At 43.0% G+C, this 26,366-nt stretch overlaps 1 protein-coding gene and 1 long non-coding RNA gene across 2 annotated transcripts in view; one reads left to right on the top strand and one right to left on the bottom strand.

Annotated features, from left to right (window-relative positions):
• Positions 1-18,992, bottom strand: part of LANCL3 (LanC like family member 3) — a 97,721-nt gene extending 78,729 nt beyond the window's left edge. The window contains exon 1 of the mRNA XM_040468797.1: positions 18,134-18,992. Within this exon, the coding sequence (XP_040324731.1) occupies positions 18,134-18,706 (573 nt within the window). The 5' untranslated portion in view covers positions 18,707-18,992. The remainder of the gene's footprint in view (positions 1-18,133) is intronic.
• A 198-nt stretch (positions 18,993-19,190) lies between these two features.
• LOC121025961 (uncharacterized) lies at positions 19,191-24,628 on the top strand. Its single transcript, XR_005788208.1, has 3 exons — positions 19,191-19,332; positions 19,475-19,606; positions 24,494-24,628. It is a non-coding gene; the product is annotated as an uncharacterized LOC121025961 (long non-coding RNA).
• The last annotated feature ends 1,738 nt before the right edge of the window (positions 24,629-26,366 follow it).

Here is a 26,366-nt window from a genome sequence, read left to right as displayed (position 1 = left end):
TTCTAATCATCTTTTCACTTGTAATTATTTTAACTGGGCTCTCTCCTCCTCCTCCTTCCTGGGTACAAGCTCAAATGTAGCTCTGGTCCTTAATAAAGCCAATACTTTAGGCTTAAGGAAGGCACGACTATTTAAATTGAACCACATGAAGATTTTAACGGACACAAAGCTATTTGACCATTCAAACGAATGAAACACCATTATTTCTTAATTTAGTAGGACTTCTAAGGATATAAGGGATAGATCAAGGCAGATTTTTGACGAGGAAATATTTGTTGACAAAATTTACCTATAAATGACATTATTTCCGTTACTAGGTAACATTCCATAAACGGTCTCTCAGCACATTTTTGAATCATTGAGCAGGAACAGCATAAATGTGAAGAACAGAACAGAATATGGAGAGATCACAACTCAAAAGCACAAGGTTAATTTTAAAAAGAGTTATTTTCTTGGTATTGAGAGTTCTCAAAAAAAAAAAAAAAATACACGTGCATTGCTTTAAAAAGGAGTATCAGGCTCCTGCCCTGCCCCTCTCCATCCATATTCTGCTCCTCTGAGGCAAAAACTTCAAACACTTACCTGTATTTTTGCTACCTATTTATCTTCATATTTCTTCTTATACAGCGATTTCCTGAATTTTCCATTTTAGGTGCTATTAATCTCCTAACATGGAAGATGAAGATTTAGCTCTCTTATCTCTCCATACATACATTTCCTTTCTCAAACACCCAAAATAGTTTTATTACATTTTTTGCCAAAACAATATTTGGTTCAATCGACACTCACTGAGCAAAACTAGGTACAGTGATTACCATTTCTTTTCTCCTACTTGGTCCCACCTCAGGGTTAATAATGGTCTTTTCTTTTTCTATTGTTGTTGGGTTTTCTGCCTGTAACAAATTCATGCCCGAACTTTCCAACTGACCTACAAAACTCCCTTAGGTATATGGAAACACATCAGGTAGGCCACCTAATTTTTTCCCCTCTCTTGTCAACATTCCAGCTCTAGCCCTGCTTCAGTACTCACTGGCTGCCTTCAAGGCTGCCTTCAAGCCCAGCTGTCATCTTGGGCTGTCTTTACCATCATTCTGGGAGCTTCCTATGATTCCACCTGCATTGGGGCTCCAGGTTTTGAGATTCCCATATTGTCCTATTTCTTGGTTCAGTCCTCCTTTGCAATGGATCAAAAATAATTTTTTTTTTTTTACCAGTTAAAAAGTTGTTGCAGTGTTCCAGATGGTGGCTGGTTTATTTGGAACCTCTGGCCTCTAAATTCTTTTTTTTAAAAAAATTTTTTTTCAACGTTTATTTATTTTTGGGACAGAGAGAGACAGAGCATGAACGGGGGAGGGGCAGAGAGAGAGGGAGACACAGAATCGGAAACAGGCTCCAGGCTCTGAGCCATCAGCCCAGAGCCTGACGCGGGGCTCGAACTCACAGACCGCGAGATCGTGACCTGGCTGAAGTCGGACGCTTAACCGACTGCGCCACCCAGGCGCCCCTAAATTCTTTTAACATATATTCTGTGAGCCTAGAGTACTTAGGTCTTATGCTTTTGAAAGAAAAAAAAATTGCTTTTGAAAGAAAAAATATTTTAATTGTTTTTGAGACCTTGCAAATATTTTTTTTCTACTCTCACACTTGATCATTTTGGCTGCTATAGAATTCTGGCTGATAAGTAATTTTCTCTGAATTTTGGAGGCCTTGCTCCATTGTCTTGTAGCTTCCTCAATAGCTATTCAAAGCCCAATGCTAATCCTTTTACATAACCAGTTTTGTTTTTTTCTCCTTGGAAGTCTTTACAATCTCTTTCTTCTTTACCATGGGGGGAAGGGAAGGGGAAAAAAAACAGTTAACACACACAGAGGGGAGGAGGCAAACCATAAGAGACTCTTAAATACAGAGAACCATATGAAGATGGATGGGAGGGTGGGGGAGAGGGGAAAATGGGTGATGGACATTGAGGAGAACACCTGTTGGGATGAGCACTGGGTAGTTGTATGTAAGCAATGAACCATGGGAATCTACCCCCGAAAATAAGAGCACACTTTACACACTGTATGTTAGCCAATTTGACAATAAATTACATTTTTTAAAAAAGCAGCTCTTTCTTCTTTTTCCATTCAACATGTTGTTGGGCCCCTTAAATCTGACAACTCAGGTCTTGCACCTGAAACTATTTTTGAGTCTTTTTCATCATCTTTCCCTTTCATTTACTTTGTTCTATTTTATTGGGACTACTAGACAGAGGCTGGACTTCCTCTAATCAGTCTTTGCTCTTTTTATCAATCTCATTGTCTTTTGCCTGGACTTTAAGGAACATTTCCCCAATTTAATATTCTAATCTTTCTACTGAATTATTTTTACTTCTGCTATCATATTTTTAATTTCAAAGAGTTCTTTTTCTGTCCTCTGAATACTGCTTTCAATAACATCCTGCCTTTACTTCATACATGTGATCGCTTTCCTCTCTGACAGTATTAATTATAGATTTGGGCACTCAGGAAATTTTCTTCTGCTCCCAATATTAACTATTTATTCCAAGTTTGGTTTTCCTGTTATGATCACTGTCTTTCACATCAGATGCTTTCTTCAAAGGTCTTCTGACAGGTTCTATTTAAGAACCTCAACCTAAAAAGCTAACTGGGAACTCTGGGTGGGGAAGAACGCTAGCCAATTGGTGGGATTTACTGTAGGGTGACAAGGCAGTGTAACTGCTTTGTCATTGGGAGGGGATACATCTACAGATGCCAATATCTGTGGTTCTTTTTTGCTGAATCTATTTCACAACCATAAGCCCTCCTTCAGTCTGCCACTTGGTGGGTGTGTCTCCTAGTGTTCTGGGGGTTAAGGAAGAGGCTAGGGTGTGTGTGTGTGCGTGCGTGTTGTGGGGGGCAGGGGAGATGTCTCACCATTCAGCATGTAATGTTGCTATTTTCAGTGAAGTACCTCATCTCTGCCCTTGACTGTGACCTGGGCCTCAAAGCCTAGAGTTCTCTAATTCAATCTGTCAAGAAAGTGAATATCAAGGCTTCTACTGAGGTCTGGAACTGTGTGTTCCTACCAGATCCCCTCAGATCCTTTCCACTGAATCTATGAATCCACCCCCCCCCCCCGCCAGGGTCCATGTGTTTTGCTTCTAACAACCCTCACCTGCAGCCTTCTTCCAGGGTCCAACTTTTAGGCTACAAGAGCCACATTGGCCATATGCCAACAGAATGGACATACCTGTGAAGATTCCAGCCCACATCCCCAGCTGCAGTGAATTTCTGGTCTAAGAGTGGGCCTCTAATCAGGACAAATTCTGTGATGTAACTTACACTTCAGAGCTCCTCTACAGGAGGAGACAGAGCTGGGACTTAACCTAAATCACACCTTTGCTTGGCTTCCTGTCCTTCACTCTCACCCCCCATTCCCCCCCATGCTGGATTCTCCTAGACACACTTTCTTGATGAAGCACTTCCACATCAATCTACATCCCAGAGTCAGCTCTTGGAGAACTAGCCCAAGACCATAATCTAGTTGCTTGGGTTTGGGAAAGGATCCAGAGATCTAACCATGCTATGCTACTTGCAGCTAGTTCTATTTCAGACCTGACTCAAGCCCCCACACTACCACCATGGGTTTTGAGAACCTCCCCTTCCTGAACCTTTCTAGTGTTCCAGAAAGCTGAGGCTTCTGGAAGTTTGTGACAATTGTAGAACACCTTCTTGTACTGCCATTTTTATTCAATTCTTTAAAAAAAGATTTTTTTTAACATGTATTTATTTTTGAGACAGAGAGAGACAGAGCATGAACGGGGGAGAGTCAGAGAGAGAGGGAGACACAGAATCCGAAACAGGCTCCAGGCTCTGAGCTGTCAGCACAGAGCCCGACGCGGGGCTTTAACTCATGGACTGCGAGATAATGACCTGAGCCGAAGTCAGATGCTTAACCAACTGAGCCACCCAGGCGCCCCCATTTTTATTCAATTCTAAGTTAAACTTCAGTAACAACTTCAGCTTCATAGAGTCTATTCTTCCAAATGTTTGGGTACAAATCACTCTCCTCTTCAGTAGAAAAACATGCACAAGTCTTACCTGACTTAAAGCCCTGGAAGTGAAGTAGCTCTACAGTCAGACAAACATGGGTTCAACAACTTTACCAGCTGTGTGATGACAGGCAAGTTACTGATCCTCCCTCAGTCATAATTTTTTTCCCCTAAAATGGATATAATATGCTGATCACAGTGCCTGTCATATAGTAAGTCCTGTCCTTGAGCTATTTTCTGGTGGTGATTAAAGGTTTGGGGTGCTATCACCCTATGCCTTCACCTAGTTCCCACATTTCTGAGAGGTCTGCTCAAGGTTATGGGAATAGTCCAAGGCGGTGGTTCTAAAAATGTGGTCTCCAAATGAGCAGCAGCATCTGGAAGTTGTTAACAGTGCAAAGTCTCAGGTCCTACTCCAGACCTACAGAATCAGAAAGTGGGATGGAGCCCAACCATGTGTGTTAGAACACGCCCTCCAGGGGTGCTAATGCATGGTCACATGTGAGAAATACTGACCTAAGGCCACAGATCAGAGAAAAATATAACAGACTCCCATAAAGATGAAGTCCAAGACCTAGAGCCAGTTGGTAGTATTGAAGATTGTAAGCACCACTAATGAACATACATAACCACTCGATGATCAGGGATAGGAGGAAGTCATACTATTATTAGAGCAATGTAAATATTAAGACTATGTTATAAATGAATATAAACAGGAGTTGGGAGCTAAGGAGAAAAAGGTTGATTTAAGTTCGTAGAATTGACAGTGAGCCTATGTGACGTGGTGTTGAAATGCAAATAGAAAAGTGCATTAATGCAAGAAAAACGTAATTTCTGGGCCCAGAAGCTTAAGAAACACTTGAAAGAATCCTTAATTGTATTAATCCTTTTCTGAAACAAGCTACCAAATATATATGATCTGGAACATTTGCTGAGGAAAACTCATTTGATGTTGTCACTTCACCAGAGATTCAACTATTGAAATTCGTCTCAAATTCTGAATTAGTGCCATGCAAGCAAATGATCTTTAGAAGAAGAGAACTTAAGAGCAAGAGAGAGTTCCCTGAATCTGCCACTCAGATTCTAGGGGAACAGACCAAGAAATATTCCAACATCACTTGCATAGCAATTTCCACTCGCTGAAAGCCAATTAGGTGATTTACTCTGAGGAGTACACATCAGAGACACAAAAAAGCCAATTCCTAGAATAAGTCCACAAAGAGCCTGAAATTTTAAGAAAAGGACAGCCCTTTTCCCAGAGAAAGTAAAATGCAGAGGGCAGCACACATAAGTTCGGGTGTTAGGGGTGATGACCAGCCACTCAATTTACTTTGACACACAATTTCTCTGAGCTGCTCAGCTTAATCCTGCATGGCATGGCATAGATATCCCTCCAGCCCTTTATGGCCTCTGTATGAAGATCTCAAAGGTCTGTTGCTGTGACTGGGGGCGGGGGAGGAGGGGCACAGAGGCTCTGAATGCCACCACAGGGAATATTAGACAGACTGGCTCAATGTCCCAAAAGCATACCTATATTATTTAGCCAACACAGAGTATCACTTCACATTGATGATGATAATACTCAAAATACTAATAATGGCTGACTTACAGTCTTTACTCTGTGCCTAACAGACCCTCTAAGCATATTACATGCACATTCTCAGTGGATCTTTTTGAGAGAGAGAGAGAGAGAAGGGGGAGATGAGCCAGTGAGTACAGGAGAAAGGCAGAGAGTGGGGGCGGGGAGTTCTCAGCATGGAGCCCACCACAGAGGTCGATCTCATGACCCTGAGATCATGAACTGAGCCCCAAATCAAGAGTTGGATGCTTAACCTACTGAGCCACCCAGGTGCCCCCCGCCATGGATCTTCATAACACACCTGCAAGGTGAGTGCTGCTTGGATTGCATTTTGCAGATGAGGAAATTCAGGCTCAAAGACGCTAAGAAACTTGACTAAGATCAACCAAGTACTGTGGTGGAGCCAGGCTTCAATCCCACAGCTATTGGACTCTGAAAGGGCTGCCCTTGACCACTATGTTCTAATGACTTCATTGAGAGACCAACCTACTTCAGCAGTTGTGATTCGTGATGCATGTGCACTTCTCTTTGCTTCATGAAGAAAAGAACATTCCAAATAGTAAGATTATATTTTTGGAACGTGCATGAGAATAATACTTCCTTTCTGGTTGAGCACTGGATCTATTCAGCCTTAGATAGCTGTAAAGTCTGCTAGGAATGTAGCTCCCTCCTAAAGTCATTGTATAAGTGGAGATTCAGCTGGTCCCCACAGTGCTTGCTTTGAGACTGGTAATGTTTTGGTTGCCATGGCCACTAGATTTCAACACACCACTGAGCACAGGAAATACATTCCATGCAAAGCAATGGAGCCAGCAGATGGGCACAGTGACAGGTAACTGCACATAGTGCTATGACAAATATTTGTTTTGCCACCTCTAATTTAGATGATGTTCTCACCCATGAAGTATGTAAGACTGCCTCTCATCTGAGAAACAGCTTCTTTATGGGCCAGGTAGCAATACTCGCACTTGAACGTGTCAAAGTCCTATATTTTTGGGCTGTTGAATGGGTAAAGCTATTCAGAAAAGGAAATATGATCTTACACAGAACAAATTCTTTGTTCAGCTTGCTAAAAGATGGATCAAATGACTTCCTGAAAATTTAATTTGTCCAAGTGGCTAGCACCCCAAGAGTAATGACTCTGTTAACTTGGTAGGTTTCCCTAGTAACTAAATCCATAAAGAAAACAATTAGGAGAAGATAAGTGGACTTAGACATATACAAATAATGCACGAGAACATGCTTTTTTTCTTTGGGACAAACCACACATCCGAGGTGTTGTACTTAATTAATGAATACAGGTCAGAGATCAGTCAGTACAAGTGAATCATGAAGAAAAACACTAACTTGACCACATCATGGATTGTTGGCCAGTTTGCCAAGAGACCATCACCATGTGGAGATATTAAAGGAACTCCCTGACACTCGAAAGAAATCTACTGTGTGTTTTGTAGGAGCCAGTCACATGACAAACATCACTCATTAAATTAACCAGCAAAAATGAAAACAGCCAAGTTAATAAAAAATTAATACAATCTATCACTTTCACATTCAGAGGCCAATCAATATAGTGAAATTCCATAGAAACAACCTCCTCAGAGAACAGAGAGGTTAAGTTATTGGCCAAATGAATAATTCAATACATTTAAAAGAATTTTTACTGTGCATATTTTCCCCAATGTATTAATAAGAAAATTACAAACCATGCTCTTGCCAAATAATTACAATACAAACAGAAATTTTAGGTTTTAGTGGCATGTGGATTAATAGATGAAAGCTAAGAATAAATTCTATCTAAGGAAATCTGCATTACTGAGTAGGTTTGTTAAATCACTGTATCGTAAGAAATAAACAGGAAAAGGTCTAGCATTTTCCATGTGAACTAGAGTAGGGCAGCAATACATCACATGGGTAAATTGCATTGGATGGTTCTAAAATGGGAGTGGTTCCACGAGCATCAAGATCATATTTTCTATCTCATCTGGAAATGTTGTAATAAAGTATCTTTTCTATTATTATGAAATAATTTAAAACTGCTGGAATTTGGTCTATTCGAGCCTTTAAAGGAATTCTAAGAAAAAAAAACTTTGGGGTATATAGTATGAAAGTATAATTACCAGAAAAAAAAAAAAAGGAAATCCATGCATTCATTCACAGATGTTAACGGAGTCCTTAAACCTACAAGGGGATGGGCCAAGGCAGGGTATTTTTCCTTAAGCATTAACTGCAAACTGAAAAGCTAATATTCTGGCATTTATGGAAATCATCTTCAGTACAAAAGACAAATGATGAAAATCATGAAGTTTTGGGGGACTCGGTCAAATCTGTTCATAGGCAATCCCATAAAATTGGAAGAAAAACAGTGAGTTGGAGCTTCTCCTCAAGTCTGCTTAATGAGCCAGCAGCAATACCACCTGGGAGCCTGATAGAGATGCAGTATCTTGGGCCTTACCCCAGACCTGCTGAATCAAAACTTGATTTTTAACAAGATCCCCAGGAGATCTGTGTGCACATGAAAGTCTGCACAACAAAGGGGCGCCTGGGTGGCTCAGTCGGTGGAGTGTCTGACTCTTCATTTCCACTCAGGTCATGATGCCAGGGTTGTGGGATCAAGCCCTGCATCAGGCTCAGAGCTGCGTGTGGAGCCTGCTTAAGATATTCTCTCTCTCTTCCCTCTAGATTTGGGCTCTAAAATAAAAATAATAAAAAAATAAAGTGTGAGAAGCACTAATTGATAGCACAGATTTGATAATCAGCCTGTAGAGGGTAGAACCCTATTTCTGCCGCTGACTAGCTGTGTAACCTGGAACAACTTCCACAACTTCTCTGTGCCTCAGGTTCCTGACTGGGTACGATGGAGAGTGTAATGGTACCTAAGTCATAACATTGCTGGTAGTATAAAATAACATAAAATATGTAAAGTGCTTACAACAGCATAAGCAGTAAGTGATCCATCACTGTTCTTACATCCTTTTAGCAGTTACAGGATTCTGGCTCAAGAGTAACAAAAGATCTAAGCTATAATCCACAGAAGTGCCCCACTTCCTAGGCAGTCTATGATCAGGCGATTAGGAACTGGACTCAGCCTACAAAAATCCACATTCCCCAACTTGCCATCATATCGAGCCAGACTTCAGGGGTTTCCTGATGTGGGGTGCAGTACACAGCTGCTTACAAACAGAGACCACTCACATCCAGACTGAGTGAAATCCTGCCTATGTATTCTGTTTAGTGGGGGTTGAAGGGAACAATAAGGGGACTCATTTTCTACCCTAGAAACTTCCATCCTCATTTTCCACCCATCAGTCTGTCATATACTAAAAGTCTGATAAAACCCAACGTCAAAAATAATGAGGAAAACACCAGCACTCCCAAACACTCATGGAGGGAAAGGAAATTGATGAAATCTTTCTGGAAAGCAGCTTTGATAATCTCTAGCAAATGAAAAGTATCTGTAAACTTTGAGCAATTGTGTTTTAAAAATTTTAACCTACATGTATATACGCGCAACAGAAGGCAAAGATACATGTATAAAAAGACATGTATGTAGGTGCACATTACATGTAAGTATCGTGTATGTATAGATGCTTGTTATCTGTGTATGTTCTTTACAGCATTGGTTTCGACAGCAAAAAAATAAAAAAACTTAAATCCATTTCATGTCCATCAATAATGGTTATATTATGGTACGGCCATGTAATCAAACCAGTATAAAGAATGAGATCTCTCTCTATGCAGTCATGTGTAAAGATGTCCAAGGTACGTTAAGAAAATAAACTCTAGAATATATATAATATGATCATTTGTGTAGATGGATAAAGATATAGGTATTTTACATTGAATGTGTCTAAAAAAGAAAAAATCATTAACAATGATGTTCATTTTGTTATGTATCCTTCTGTATCCTCTGTTTGGTTTTACCTTGTGAGTATGAGGACAGTAATAATTTTTTTAATGTGTATGTACTTTTGAGAGAGAGAGAGGCAGAGCACAAGTCAGGGAGGGGCAGAGAGACAGGGAGACACAGAACGCGAAGCAGGCTCCAGGCTCTGAGGTGTCAGCACAGAGCCCGACATGGGGCTTGAACTCACAAACCATGAGAACATGACCTAAGCCAAAGTCAGACACTTAACCGACTGAGCCACACAGATGCCCAGAGGACAGTAATAATTTTTAAGAAAAACCAGGGGGGAAAAGATCTCAAACAACCTAACCTCCAGGAATTAGAGAAAGAAGAAAAAAAACAAAGCCCAAAGTTAGCAGAGGGAAGGAAGTGATAAAGGTTAGAGCTGAAACAAAAGTGACACTAGGAATACAACAGAAAAGATCAACTAAGAATTGTTTTTTTGAAAAGATAAACAAAACTGGCAAACCTTTAGCTAGACCAAGGAAAAAGAGAAGACTCCAATAAATAAAACCAGAAAGAAAGAGACATTATAAATGACACCACCCAAATACAAAGGATAAGAGACTACTGTGAACAATTATACACCAACAAAATGGGCAATCAAGAAGAAATGGATGAAATCACAGAAACATACAATCTACCAAGACTGAATCATGAAAAAATAGAAAATCTGAACAAACCAATAAGGAGTAAGGAGATGGAATCAGTAATTGAAAACCTCCATCAAATAGGGGCGCCTGGGTGGCGCAGTCGGTTAAGCGTCCGACTTCAGCCAGGTCACCATCTCTCAGTCCGTGAGTTCGAGCCCCGCGTCAGGCTCTGGGCTGATGGCTCGGAGCCTGGACCCTGTTTCCGATTCTGTGTCTCCCTCTCTCTCTGCCCCTCCCCCGTTCATGCTCTGTCTCTCTCTGTCCCCAAAATAAATAAACGTTGAAAAAAAATTAAAAAAAAAAAAAGAAAACCTCCATCAAATAAAGGCCAGGACCAACTGGTTCTAAAGAATTCAACCAAGCCGATTAAAAAATAATTAACATCAGTCCTTCCTGAACACTTTCAAAAAACTGAAAAGAAGGAATATTACCCTGATACCAAAGCCAGATAAAGACACTACAGTCCAATATCCCTAATGAATAAAGATGCAAACATTTGCGACAGAATACTAGAAAACGAAATTCAACAACACGTCAAAAGGATCATACAACATAACCAAAAGAGATTCATCCCTGGGATGCAAGGATGGTTCAACACATGCTAATCAATAAATGTGATAGAGCACATTAATAGGACATAAAAATCATACAATTATCTCAACAGATGCAGAAAAAAAATAGTCGACAAAATTCAACATCCAATTATGATAAAAACTCTCAACAAACTAGGTATAGAAGGAACATACCTCAACATAATAAAGGCCATATAAGAGAAGCCCACAGCTAACATCATACTCAATGATAAAAGGTTGAATGCTTTTCTTCTAAGATCAGGAACAAGACACAAGGGTGCTCATGCTCACCACTGCTAGTCAACATGGTACTAAAAAACAGAATCCTAAAATACATATGAAATCACAAAAGACCCTAAATAGCCAAAGCAATCTTGAGGAAGAACAACACTGCTGGAGGCATCACACTTCCTGATTATGAAGCTATGGTAATCAGAAGAGTCTGGTATTGGCATAAAAAGAGACATATAGACCAATGAAACAGAATCAAAAGCCCAGAAAAAATTCACACATACATGGTCAACTAATATCGGACATGGGAACAAGACCATTCAATGGAGAAAGGATAGTTTCTTCAATACATGGTGCTAGGAAAACTGAATAACCACATGCAGAAGAATGAAACTGACTTCTATCTTACACCACACATAAAAACTAACTCAAAATGGATTAAAGACTTAAACATAAGACCTGAAGTTGTAAAACATGAAAGAAAGAAAAAGCTCCTTGACATTGGTGTTGGCAATGATTTTCTGGATACGACACCAAAAGCACTAGCAACAAAAGCGAAAATCAGTAAGTGGGACTCTATCAAACTGAAAAGCTTCTGCACAGCAAAGGAAATCATCAACAAAATGAAAAGGCAACCTATGGAATAGAAGAAAATATCTGCAAACCATAGTTTGAAGAAGGAGTTAATATCCAAAATATATAAACAGCTCCTAGCAATTCAATAAACTTGATTTAAAAATGGGCAGAGGAATTGCATAGACATTTTTCCGAAGAAGACATACCAATAGCCAAAACGGGTACATGAAAACGTGCTCAACATCATTAATCATCAGGGAGATGCAAATCAAAACCACTACGGTATCTTACCTCACCCCTGTTAAATGGCTATCATCAGAAAGACAAGAAACAACAAGTGTTGGCAAGGATGTGGAGAAAAGGAAACCCTTGTGCATTGTTGGTGAGAATGTGAATTGATACAGTCAGTATGGAAAACAGTATGGAAAACAGTATGGAAAACAGGTGCTTCAAAAAACTAAAAATAGAACTACCAGACAATCAAGCAATTCCACTTTTAGGTATTTATCCAAAGGAAATGAAAACAGGGTCTCAAAAAGATGTATGCATCCCCATGTTCACTACAACACTATTCACAATAGCCAAGGAAGCGGGAGGTGATAAGACAGATCTTGTCGAGGGATGTCAAGAGGTAGACATTTTGGTAACCACTCAACAGCCATTTCCCTTGCCTTTCTTCTTTCTGGTCAGAACTTTCATCCAATGACAGAGGTTAGAAATGGAGGACACTAGTCTTCCCAGCCTCCCCTGAAACCAGAAGTGGCCAGTGCTGGACAATGAGACAGAAGGGAAATTCTTCAAGTATAAAACGTTTTATACAATTAAAAAAAAAAAAAAAGAAAAAAGAAAAAAGCCTCAGATCCTTCCTTTCTACTTCAGGTGTAAGGGAACATAATGTTTGGAATGATAGTAACTATCTTACAACCCTAGAGAGATAGCTCAGATGCTGAGAACTGCAGAGAAAAAGGTTGGAAAGGGCTGGAGTTCTGATGACTTTCTCGAATTGCTGGACCAATCTGAAATGGCCTAGCTTGACACCCTTTAGAAAGTGAGGTAATAGGGGTGCCTGGGTGGCTCACTTGGTTAAGCATCTGACTTCGGCTCAGGTCATGATCTCTCGGTTCGTGAGTTTGAGCCCCGCTTTGGGCTCTGTGCTGACAGCTCAGAGCCTGGAGCCTGCTTCGGATTTGTGTCTCCCTCTCTCTGTGCCCCTCCCTTGCTCATGCTCTGTCTCTCTCTCTCTCTCTCTCTCTCTCTCAAAAAAAATAAAATGTTAAAAAAAATTAAAAAACAAGAAAGTGAGGTAATAAATGTCTCCATTATTTAGATCACTTTTTACTGGACATTCTATTATCTGCAGCTAAAAGCATCCCCACTTACACAGCTGCCAACCACCCGCCTTAGGAGTGAGCCAAGGACCCAATTAACAATCCAGCAATATACATATATATTTTTTAAATCATGGCAAGAAGATAGATTCCTTCAAATTACTGCGTGTAATTTTCTATGGGCAATTCAGAATCACTTTCGATTTTCTGTTAGTAGACACGAAAGGGAGTAACGTTGATTTCATTAAACAGCTACTATACACCCAGCACTACACTAGGCACTTTACCTAAAGTGAGTCACCACAGCAACTTCCCGAACAGTTCCCTTTGGTTGGGGAAATAAAATCACATCTGGGCTTTCTCAAATCTCACTTAAACAATTTAGCATTTTTTTTTTCGTTACAAATGAAGACCACAAACTACCAAAGTACTTGTGACTCTGCCACCTATAAAATCACAGATATATTCCTGTCACACCACAGCTGTTGAAGGCAGCTCCAAACATCGTTGACCCACATCACTGTTTCAAAGGTACCACAATCCTTAGGCTTGCTGCAAAATATTGTTATTTAATGTGCTAATAAAGAAACACATACGCTACTGCATCACAATTTTTAAAATGTTTTGGTAACTGGATGTCAATGTAATTGGTTTCCTTTGTAGTCCTACGTGTTAATTTTATCCATCTAAAAATGCTAAGATTTCACCAGATTTATAAAGGAGTCCTTGGCACAAAAGGGGTTTGGACCCCTGTAACCAGTCCCCTTTATGACTGTTCTTAATACTGTTCAATCCACTATCCATACAGAAAACTAGGGTGATCTTTTTCAAAGGTAACGAAGATACAGACATTACCATTTACACCTGAAGCATGTGCTAACTCCTGACTGACCTGGCCCTGCAGGATCTGATTTGACCGTGCTCCCCACCCCTACCTGGTCTGGAGCTCTCCCATCCCTTTTGTCCTTGTTCGCTCTGCTCCCACTATGCTGGCAGCCTTCCATTTCTGTGAAATCTCCAAGCGGATTCCCACCTTGGGGGCTTCGTCCTTGCTGTCTCCTCTGCGTGGAATGCCTGCTCTTAAAGCAGCCACTTCATTCTCATGCTTCAGTGATGAGCCAGGACATCACCTCCACAGAGAAATCTTCCTGGCTAATGTCTGCCAAGCAGCACCCCTCCCCTCTCCTGCCCCGCCCCCAGTTATTTTCTGTTAAGTTCTTTCAGAGCACTTGTGATAACATAATTATATTGATTTTTGTTCACTACTAACTCCTGGCATCCAGCAAGGTACCTGGAACATGTAGAAACTTGACTTTCACGGAATGAAGGAATAAACGACAGAATAAGTTAATGAGGAAGCTATCATTTATCCATTTTACAAGTAAGGAAATTGAGGCTCAGAGATGTCAAATTATTTGTCCAAGGTCTTCAGTGGCAAAATTATTTTAACTGTGGCCCCTAGGCCTTCCCTTTATCCCTCCACCGTTTTTTTCTAACTTCCCTTTCCCTGCTACATTTTCACCAATCTGTAAAGCATAATGGACCCAGTACAAATTTTTATGGTGTGATTTCACAGGACTTTAGTGTCCCATCGCTCAAGGATATCTGCCTAACAAACCATCAAAGCTACTTCCCTTGAGTATTTCCAGGAGAGCTAAATTGAACAAAAATATCTTACCTGGTAAGAGTGACACTTCCTTTTGCTGTCTTTCTCTACATGCATATACACACATTTTTTTCTTCTCTCTGAATCTTATAAAAGCCAACAATAAAATCAAATGTAAGAAAGAAAATTCAGAAAAGAGTAAACTAAGAAAGAAAAAAATTATAACCCCCCGGGTAAACACTAGCATACAAAAGTACATGTGATAAGGCACTTTACCCAAGCTTATTTGGACAATTCTTGCCATATGCCTCCCAGTAGCCACCATCAAGCGAGGAACATGTCAGTTATGTGACATATTCTGAAGATTAAAAAATTCAATCAATTTCCAGGAAGAGCACAACTATTCCTGTGTCTAAGTACTGAGAGAAATTCCCCTTGTGGATCCTTACAACAAGAGCATGATAGGAGACAGTAATCAGTATTCTCAACTACAACCTTAGAAAAAAATAGATCAAGCTTCAGAGAAAGGTATCTTATGCTATCTCTTAGCAGGCATGACTGGTATAACGCCAAAACCTATGCAGCACTGGACTGCCTTGCTATTCGAAGCGTGGTCCCTGGACCAGCAGGAGCACCTGGGACCTGGTAGAAATGCAGAATCTCAGGTCCAATGCCAGGCCTGCTGAATCAGTCTGTATTTTATTGACAGGATCTGCAGGTGATTCCTCTGAACATTAAAGTTCAGCAAACACTGGTCTAAAGGTTACGCCAAAAAAATTTCTAACAGACCAGTATTCACTTATTCAGTCAACACAGATTTGCTGAGACCTTGGTGGTAGGAAAGGATTCCTATCAATGGAACACCAAAAGCCACCACCATAAAGGAAAATATTGATAAATGGGTCACCATTAAAAATGAGTGGCAAAGCAAGCCACAGAGTAAACGATATTTGCAATAATACCAGAAGAAAGGTTGAGGTAACTAAATATGTACCAGGCGCCACCTTAATATGGGAATATAGCAATAATACAAAAACTCTCCACACTTACGGAGCTTATATTCTAATTGGGAAAGAACATAAACAAAATGAAACAAGAAAAGGGCAGAAGTCAGGGGACGAGGTTGCAGTTTTAAGCAGGGTGAACAGGGAAAGCCTCACCGATGAGGGAATGACCTATACAAGGTCAGAGAGCTAGCTATAAAAATAGCTAGGGGAAGAGTATTCCACGCAAAGGGAACAGCGAGTACAAATATCACGAGACAATGAATGCCTGAAACAGCAAGAAGGCCAGTGTGGTCGAAGCAGAGTGAGCAAAAGTGGAAGAGGTATGCAGGGGGGCCAGATCATGTGGGACCCTGTCAGCCATTTTAAGTGCCTTAGCTCTAAAAAAGATGAGAAGCCACTGGAGAAAAGGTAATAGGGAGCCACCGCAGGATGTTGAATGGGGAAGTAACATGATGAAGTACTTTTAAGATTGGTTTCTCAGACGTACATGCAATTTCTTGAGAGAATCCAGCCCAGAGTACACTGCACTAATCCTAGTAAATGGGGATTCATTTGTTCAACTATTTATTAGGTGCCAGGGCTGTGCCAAGTAGTGTGGGGAGGATCTAGACTAGGGTGAGAACTGAGGGAACTGCCAGAGGAAAGTGCATATAAATGACATTGAAAAGAAGGAAACCCAGGATAGAAGAACAGATTCTTTAGAGAGAAATGACAGAAGTCCGCAACTCAATTTAATCAAGGTTTATGGATCATCTACTGAGGGCAAAGCCATATGCTGGCTAGGACGTGTGAGTGGGGATGGGACAGAAGATTTCTATTTTCCCCTCATAAGGGCTTCAAGCCAGGCATGCTTAGCCCCTGCCCTGCACCTTTTCAAGCCTGAATTTCTCAGATTACTGCAGCTGAGGCTGGCACGGAGACTGGCTTCCTTGCTCAGGTTAAGAGTGTGTGTGTGTGTGTGCGCGCGCGCGCGCGCGGGGGGGTGTGTGTGTGTGTGTATGTATGTTAACCCTCAGAGCTTGTTCTATCTCCTGGGAGCAGGGGCCAAATCACCTCAAATTGATTAGTATAAAAAGATACATCTGGCTTGGCAGGAAGGCAGAAGAGAGATCTTAATAAATGTCTTTTTGGATCAGCGTTTCAGACTGGCCCTGGGTCACCAGTTTTGGGGCAAGGAGTCCTTGTTGGTCTGTTTCCACCTATATGACCTGATGGCTCTCCCACTCTGTCACTCCATTCTGGAGAGAAGGCCCCAAGGCATGAAAAGGAAAGAAGCAAAAAACGAATTTGAAAATTGCCTACCACCAGACTGCAAGGTCTGAGGAGCAGATGCAAATGTAATGCAAATGATATGTAAATAGCCCCGTGGCCTTCCGAAAGGTTTCATACAATTGGAAGGGCCCTTAGGGAACTGCTAGCAGATACAGTGACTCAGAAGCAGAGTGAACTATTTCAAGACAACTTTGTCACACAGATCTTTGCTGCCCTGCTAGCACAGTGCACAGTCTTTAGTGATTTTTTTCTCACTTGGATCAACCTCACCTGCTATAAATAAACAAAAAAATATCAAGTCTTCCTGTTATCTTGGAAGTTATCTAATTACACTTTTAAAACACTCTGTGCACCTTTTTCTTCAAACGCCTGTTTCACCCAAATAAAGTCAAGTTAAATGTGTCACTTCCTCCCTAAAACAATATTTGGCTCCAGTGGATTATGAATGAAATGCCTCTTTCCGTTCTAGTTACTATGATCCTTTGGAGGATTTTTTTTTCCCCTACACCAGAGGAACTGGCACATTCTTTTCTAATAGTTACATGCTGTATTCAAAGTGGATCCAGAAAAAAAAAAAAAAAAAAAAACAACCCATATGTAGTTGTGAGATCCAATTCACTTCAAGGAGCCACTGGAAAGCTATTCATTAAGAAAACCTGCCCTGTCAAGTATGCTGTTGTCTTGACAATCCTAACTACGCGTTTTAAAATGAAAAAATGCACATTCTAGTACAATGGAGTAGAACTCTGTTTGCATTTATGTATTTAAAAGAGGACAGCCCCATCAGATATACATTTTCAAAGAGCCCTGAGATGAACTGAATAGTAAGCAAACAGTAAGCACAGGAGACCCGCAGCTGGGCAGGAATTCTGAATTACAGACCCGGGGCGCAGGGAATGGGGGAGGTCGGTCGCCAAAGCAATTTCCCTCCACGTTAGCGATAGAAACAATGATAGCATATCCAGCCCCAAAAACTTCCAGTACTTTGCTAGCCCTCTTAAGGTTCGAGGGTGCTTCAGCTTTTTTGGTAGGAGGGTCAAAGAAAGGGAAATCCCTTTCATTTTCGAGTTTTTCTTCTCTCACTTCAAAAGGCCTCCCTAAAGCTGTTGCGCAAAGAGGCACCTGGGGAGGCCACCACATTCGGCACAAAACACGAACAAAGCGCAGAGGCGCGGAATCCCAACAAATGAGAGACTGAAGGAGAGAGAAGGGAAGACAAACACCGGAGATGAACCTCTGTAGACTAAGGAAATGACAGCGCCAAACAGAGTGGCCAAGAGAAGACCCAGGGAGCGCTGCTCCCGCCGCCAGGAGTCCCGGGAAGGGCCGGGCAGGCGGCGAGCGCCCCCCCGCGGCCGGGGCTGCCTCTTACCTCCTGGGCGAGTTTCTGCTTGAGCACCAGCGCGGCGCACAGGTAGCCCGCCCGGCCCACGAACAGCTCGTCGGAGCCGCACTCCAGGAAGGAGACCGGCGCGCAGACGGCGCACAGAGCCCGGAACTTGCCCAACGGCTGCACGTAGTCGGACCGTCCCAGGGCGTGGTACACGAGCGTGGCCACGGCGTACACGCCCGCTCCCCCGAGCAGGAAGGCGGCACGGGTGTCGGCGTCCGGCTCGCCCCACTCCTCCGCGCGGGCGCACGCGTCTATGAGGCGCTTGGCCGAGCGCAGGTAGCGCTCCCGGGCCCCGGCGAAGAGCGGGCTCTGCGAGACGTGGTAGAGCATGTAGGCCACCCCGGCCACGCCGCCGTACAGCCCTCCCTGGCAGCTGCTGGCCGCGGCCGCCGCCCCCCGGGCCTCAGCGCCGCCCCCGAGCGGGGGCAGCTCCTGAAGGATGCGCTCGATGGTGGCGGTGACCAAGGGCGCCACCGCCTCCTCGCACTGGCCCGCCAGCAGACTGCCCTGGTAGTCATCGAAGCGGTTGGCGAAGCAGCGCTTGGTGTCCATGCTGCCGCCCGTGCCCCCCAATGCCGGGCCGGGGTCCGCCTGAGGGCGCGCCCTGCAGCCCCGCGCACCACCTCTGGCTCTCGGAGGCGCTCGGCCGGCGGTTGATGCGGCGGGGATGGAGCAAGGAGGCTGAGACGGGAGGTGACAAGAGGAGGCGGGCGCGAGGAAGAAGCACGGAGCGGGTTGCCAAGTGGGGCACCCGGCTGCCGCGAAGCTCCCGAGTGGCCCAGGCGGCCGCGGGGGATGCGCGTCGTACGCCCCCCTCCGAGAGGCCGCGCCCTCGCCGAACCCGCCCCCTCCTGCGCCGCCGCAGCTCGGCCGCCTCTCCAAGGGGCCGAGGTGATCTCCGGCAGGACCCACGCGGGGCCCGCGCCACTCCTCCGGCTCCGCCCCCGGCTCCTCCCTTCCCGGCGGAAGGCCAGGGACGAGCGGGACACGGATCCGGAACGCTGAGGCTGGGCGTACACACGCACCTGGCGGTGGAGGTGAAAGACCTCGAGTCCCCAGTATACTCAAAGCGTGGTCCTCGAGTCAGCAGATCGGCACCACCTGGGAGCGTGTTAAAAATGCTCAGACTTCGTCCCAAACCTATTGAATCAAAATCAGCATATTTAGCAGGAGCCCAGGTGATTCACAGGCACAGTAAAGGTTGAGAAGCCACTGAGCTGGGGGAGGGGGGGAACTAGGAAAAAACGGAGCGCCCTCCTGAAACTTGTTTTTTCATCTTGGTCACTTTGGAGTTCTCATCTGAATGTTTCAATCCCAAAGGCTGGGGCCATCACGTTTCAAGCATGGAATCGGTGGAAGGCCCCCATAGGAAAACCCCTTTGGCCTTGGTTGTCGCGTGGCCTTTCTCGGAGCGTACAGGAGTAAAAATGCAAAGACCCACACCAGGCTAAGGTAAGAGAGAGGGGGTTCTGTCTTTCTCCTACTCTAGAGACCCCTCCTTCCCATGCATGCATAGTAAGCGTCAGTAACTAGGTAATATAAAGGCAAATGCTGCGGGAGAATTTGAATTCGGCCTTTTCACCCTTTTCTGCGTGTTCTTAGGTACCTTTTTCCTCCTTTCCTCCCTGTGTTTCTTCCCTCCTGCTCTCCTTCCACCAGGCGTCATTGAGGGTCTCCTATGTGTCCTGGACTGTGGAAATAGATGGATAAACAAAGTAGAGATGGTCCTAGGCCTCTTGGAGCTTGTGGTCCGCTGAGAAAGAAGATGAGCACTTACACAAACAAGTTGCCTTTCTTTTGCTCAGCTGTTTTAAAATCTTCCTTTCCCAAAGTGTTGACAAGTGAAGGCCAAAGGTTTCCTCTCCCAGGGGTATTTGCATTCGGATAGGGACTGTGCAGGACACAAAAGAATAAGTGTCTCCTGGTACTGGTAGAAACGTTCCCGACACTTTGTGGGGAGAGCAACTTACTTGAAAGGCCAGTTTTTGTTTGGAGGCAATTTTTTCCTCAAAAGTGCTAATTGTCACAATGATCTGGAAGCAGAGATTAAATGTCCTGCCCCTCTGTCCTTGCTTGATGCATTCTGGAAAAGGAGCTCTGTGTGCCTGGATTACTGCCAGGACTGACGTGTCCACACAGTGGATGGTATGGCCTCCATCCATCCTATAAAACGCTGCCAAAACAGGTTTATTTTTATTTATTAAAAAAATTTTTTTTACTGTGTATTCATTTTTGAGAGACAGAGCATGAGCAGGGGAGGGGCAGCGAGAGAGGGAGACACAGAATCGGAAGCAGGCTCCAGGCTCTGAGCTGTCAGCACAGAGCCCGACTCAAGGCTTGAACTCCCGAACCGAAAGATCATGACCTAAGCCAAAGTGGGCTACTTAACCCACTGAGCCACCCAGGAGCCCCAACAGGTTTTATTTTTAATTATAACAATAAAAAAGCTAAGTCCACTTTTAGGCAGGGAGCTTGCTGAGTTAAAGGTATCAAAGAAGCAACTGGAATGTTCAGTTTCTCCGTGGGGCTTCTTCCTCATCCCTCAGGCGTAGGAAGCATTTAGGAGTGACTTTCGTTCCTTCAGACAAGGAGACATAAAATGAAAACCTTCACAGGCAGAAATGAAGCCTTATTCCACTTCATTTCTCCACGCTTCCCCCTTGTCATGAATCTAGAGGCAACTCTGTTAACTTTGACTTTGATTATCCTTTTATACATCCCGGCAGCAATGGCAGGGATTCGTGCCGCCTGACTTCAAAATAAAACTGTAAGCAGGCCTCCATGAGAGGGAGCTCTGCCTTTTCCCAGTTGCATCACCTCCTCTGTTGCCCCAAAATGCTGCATGGCAAGCAACCACAAGCTCTTACAGCCTGTAACAATAAGTTCATTGCTCATGCATCTGGGATTTTGGCTGGGCTCGTTCATGTGTCTGGGGGCGGGCTGGCTGTTGCCTGGGGTGATTGGTGTAACTGGGCTCTGTCTAGTTCACATGTCTCTCATCCTCCAGCCAACCCCAGCATGCCTACATGGCAGTGGCACCGGGGCAAGAGCACAAGTGAAAATAGGCAAGACTTCTTTAGGTCTGGTCTTAGGACTGGCACATTCTTACCTGCCTTAATTTATTAGCAAATCACATGAGAAATACAGGGTGTCTGTATGGAACTCCAAAGTACATGACAACGGGTGTGTTTACAGGGTGGGGTGAAGTGTTGGGGTTCCTAGGTATTTGGACAGTGATGCCAACAAGTAGAACAAAGGTCACAAGATGGATGTGAAACAGCATGATTTGGGAGAAGCAGGAAGCTAGTGGCATCCGGAAGTCCTCTTAAACTCACAGGATACATTAACCCTTTTACCTACAAATGTCTTTCCCAAAGACCTCACCACTTGGTCTGTTGTACCTGGCAAAACTTCAGTCCAGGGCATCCTTCAGGGTAGAGCTAGCTCTTTAGGCCACACGAGGCCTTGCTTCCAATTGCCACTTACTTAATTTGTAAGCAGTAGTTTTTATTTTCATATCATGACTCCACTAGAAAACACTCTCCATGAGCATATGGCTTTTTGTTACATTGATTTACTCATATGCACCAAGAGTCTACAACAGTCCTTGGCACATGTAGTGGGCACCCAATAATAGTTTGTGAAATGGTAAACGAATTACTATGAGAGCATCATAGCAAAGTAACCTGGAGTGTAGAATGCAGAATGAAGCCTTTATTGAAAGTTTACCCATTGTTTTCTTGGCTCCTTTTTGCTGTTATGAATGTAAGAATGTAAACATTCTGCAGTTTCTACCTCCTTTCTTTGTCTCTCCACAGTCTGGTGGCCGGTACACTTTCCAGTGACTTCACACAATCTGGTTTTACTAACTCTGTGTGGGAGATTACATCTTCCAGATATGGCCCTTAGCAACATCTCCTCTGCCATGTGCTCCTCCGCAATGTGACCCTGCCATTCCTTTCATTAGGAGGTAGGGTATGTGCCCCCTCTTCTTGAATCTGAGTGGGCTTATAACCCACAGAATGTGATGGAAACTATACTACATGACATCCAAAGCTGAAAAAAAAAAAGATGCAGCTTCCATCTTCTATGTTGGAGCACTCATATTTGGAGCCTTGAACTGCCTTGTAAGAATCTGACTATTCTGAGGCTGCCATGTTGTGAGGAAGCTCAGATAACATGAAGAGGCCACTTACAAGTTCTTGGGTTGCCAGCCACCCAAGGTGAGTGAGCTACCTTGGATGTGCAGTCTAGTTGAACCTTCAGATAACAGAAGCTCCATGAGAACCACCATCCCAAGCCCTTCCAGAATTCCTGGCCCACAATAGTAGGAGCAAAATAAAATAGTTGTTTTTAAGCTGCCAAGTTTTAGGGTAATTTGTTATGCGGCAATGGTAACCAGAGTATCTTGTTAGCTTCCCATTGTCTAATGCCATAAAGTCCCCTGTAATCAATAGTGCTCATGCAACAGGGCAGCAGATAGTTGGGGAGAGGAATATTTGGGGGAACTCTGGACAGGGAGACAGGAAATATTCAGGCACACAGAAAATTGTGTCCCAAAATAATAATTTGAGTTGGGTTCTTTAGAAGTAGCGGTGACCCCACAAAGAAATATGCAGCCTATACAAAATCTTGCCAAAGACAATTATTTTGCCCTTATCTGCGAGATTTGTCCTGATCTTTACAGAATCTCTGGCAGCATTTGCTGACGAGCAGCTCCCAACACATGGTTTCTGTGATCTTGCTGAATTGCCCAGTTCCTAGTGCTTCCTTAGGATTTCCTTATTCAGATTATGCAAAACTCTGGATGGAAAAATAGTTTTTGTGGGTTTGTCAAGGAAATCACATAAAAATGATGCAGAACTATCCAGAAAGAAAATATTAAAATCAAAGGGTTTATCTTATGCAAATCATTGTCGTCTAAGGGTGAATATGAAAAAACATCAGTAATTTTTTTTTTAAATTTTTTTTTTAACGTTTATTTATTTTTTTTGGGACAGAGAGAGACAGAGCATGAACAGGGGAGGGGCAGAGAGAGAGGGAGACACAGAATCAGAAACAGGCTCCAGGCTCCGAGCCATCAGCCCAGAGCCCGACGCGGGGCTCGAACTCACAGACCGCGAGATCATGACCTGGCTGAAGTCGGACGCTTAACCGACTGCGCCACCCAGGCGCCCCTAAAACATCAGTAATTTTATAACCGTCAGATCTCAACACTTAAGGTTTAGTACATCTTAGGGTATAAACCACCTTAAAAACACTTTCAGATGGGGTGCTTAGGTGGCTCAGTTGGTTGAGCAGCCAACTTTGGCTCAGGTCATGATCTCGGGGTTCGTGGGCTCGAGCCCTGTCAGCTGTGCTGACGGCTCGAAGCCTGCAGCCTGCTTCAGATTCTGTGTCTCCTCTCTGCCCCTCCCCTGCTCGCTCTCTGTCTCTCTCTGTCTGTCCCAAAAATAAATTAACATTAAAAAAAATTTCAGAAAGTTTTCCACACTTTTGCTCAAAGGGTGCATCATGGAAATGGTTTAGATAACTGAGTCAGTGATATGTCTAGTCATTATACTACTTTCTCTTTGGAAATGCATCTCTGATTTTTCAGCTACCTAAACCTTAGAGACTTCTGCTTCTGTTCTTTTGCCCCCTAGAGCCCCTTCTCAAAATAGCAGCTGGAATAATAGAAGTCAGATCCTATCTTCTGATTGATGTCAATGTTGTACCTGTCCCTCAAAGTAAACTCCAGAGCCTGTATGACAGCCCAAAAGGTCCACTGCCATCTGGCCCTTGTTACTTCTCTGACTTACCCTCTTATTCTTCTTCCCCTTGCTCCTTCAGTTCCAGCCACACTGGCTGCCTTGATAGCCCTCAAACCTACTAACTAGTACGAGTCTAAACTTTGAAAGTTTTCTTTGCAGTTTTCTTTTCCTGGAATTCTCTTCAAAAGATATACTTGCCCCTTCACCTCTCTGTTAATGAAGTCTTCTGCAACTTATTATTTAAAATTTTTTAATGTTGATTTATTTTTGAGAGAGAGGTAGAGCATGAGCAGGAGAGGGGCAGAGAGAGAGAGAGAGAGAGAGAGAGAGAGAGAGAGGGAGGGAGGGAGAGAGAGAGAGAATATCCAAATCAGGTTCTGTGCTCACAGCAGAGAGCCCTGTGTGGGACTGGAACTCAAAAACCTTGAGATCATGACCTGAGCCAAAGTCAACGCTTAACCAGCTAAGCCACCCAGGCACCCCTATAACTTATCATGTAAATTACAGCCCTTTGCCCCAACCATTAGTATCTACTAACTATATATTTACTGATTTATTTTGTTTCTTGTATCTCTCCCTCTACTAGAATGTAATCCCCAGAAGGACAAGAATTTCTGTCTCTGTTCCCTGCTTTATCCCCAGCACCTAGATTAATGCCTGGCACACAATATTTGCGCAGTAAGTATTTATTGATGTCTGTGATACCCTTCTTAATGTCAAAAACTTCCACCAATCCCTAATTCATGGCTAAGCTTTGCTGTCTGCTTTCTTGATCAATTTCTCGATAGTGCTCCTCTTACAAGCAGCCCTAAAAAATGTGCATTTTTAACATGAGATTTGATTTTCTTTCTTGTCTCTTTTTCTCTACATCCAGCATTATCCATTTTAAGCATTTTTTAGCTATTGTATGTCAAACATGATTGCCAGTACACAATGTAATGGCAGATTAGGAACCAGGCACAAGTAAGTAAACTGTCACCTATCACTCTATCTGAAGGAGGGACAGCCCAGTGTGATCAGTCACATTGGTCAAGAACAAGTAATAATGTACACCCTACCTTACTGGATATGAGAAAAATATGTGTCAATTATACCTTTGGGTACTATAATGTATGTGTGTGGATATGTGATTAGAATGCACTATAATCAATTATTGCTGTGCAGGGCAGTACTAAAACACAAATGCTTCTATTTTAAACTGATGAATCTCTGTAGAGTTACCTTAAATTGGCAAGTGAAGATAGGGGTGTTCCTTTGGCCAGAGTAAATTTTTTAACGTGAAAATTTTAACAGTTTCCTACATGTAGTCATTTTTAAGGTTTCCTCTAATATTCAGGATTAGGAGGAGAGGAGTGATTGAGAACCCCTATGGTGGTATAGTTCAACAGGTATCAAATATGACCTGGTAATGAATAATGTATTAATTAATACTCCTGCTTTTTGTCTTGTGATAAAAAATATTTCTACTTCTACATCTATAGTTCTTATTGTTGAAAGAAGTTCTGATGTTAGAAATACAGAGTTTTTCTCTGATAAAATTGCTAAACATTTGCATGAACACAGAAGTGGTAGTTAAAAGATCAGATATGTCTTAGATAATTGATACTGATTATGACTCTGGAATGCTCACGCTTACACTTTTCCAGTTGTCCTCAATGTGAAATGACTTCTCAATATAACTTGGCCCAGCATTCTCATGAGATATAATTAGGAATGGTATCCAGAAAGAACTGGGGTCCCAGCCTATAGTCCAAAAGGCAGAAAAATCCATTACCAGATAACCAAAGAAAGCTAAGTGCTTTGGGTTAGCAAAGGTGAACAGAATAGTGAAGCTGAAAAGATCCAAGAAATCATCAATTTAATCCTTTCCTCTAACAATGAGGAAACTGGGGACCATGGCAGCCATACAATAGGGAGTCACCGAATGATTGGAAGGAGGAGTGATGGGATCATATCTGTGCTTTAGAAAGATCAATTTTTGGGGTGCCTGGGTGGCTCAGTTGGTTAAGCATCCGACTTTGGCTCAGGTCGTGATCTCACAGTTTGTGAGTTTGAGCCCAGCACAGAGCCTGCTTCTGATCCTCTGTCTCCCTCTTTCTCTGCCCCTCCCCCGCTTTCATGTGCGTACTCTCAAAAATAAACAAACATAAAAACAGTTTTAAAAAAAGAAAGATTTTTTTTCTAGGAATTTATAGGCTATATTTGAAAAGTGGAAGATTTATCAGAATGATAAGCTAAATAGTCAAGAAATGAGGAAATCTGAGCTAGGTCAGTTGCAGGAAGGATGGAGAGACTTAGAAGGAGTCATGAGATATTAGTCATGAGATATTAAGCAGGTAGGATTTACAGGCTTTGGTGACTGACTGGATGTGGGAGTAAGGAAGAAAAATGAAAGAAAATCAGTGATTATGGCTGGTTTCTGCTCTGGCCAATTGGGCCAGTGGAGGTGCTGTACACCA

Source organism: Herpailurus yagouaroundi, unplaced genomic scaffold (genome assembly GCF_014898765.1).
Source record: "Herpailurus yagouaroundi ecotype Mexico unplaced genomic scaffold, PumYag 67793, whole genome shotgun sequence".
Taxonomy (NCBI): domain Eukaryota; kingdom Metazoa; phylum Chordata; class Mammalia; order Carnivora; family Felidae; genus Herpailurus; species Herpailurus yagouaroundi.
The sequence above is the reverse complement of the archived record's forward strand: the minus strand, read 5'-3'. Positions and strand labels throughout refer to the sequence as shown.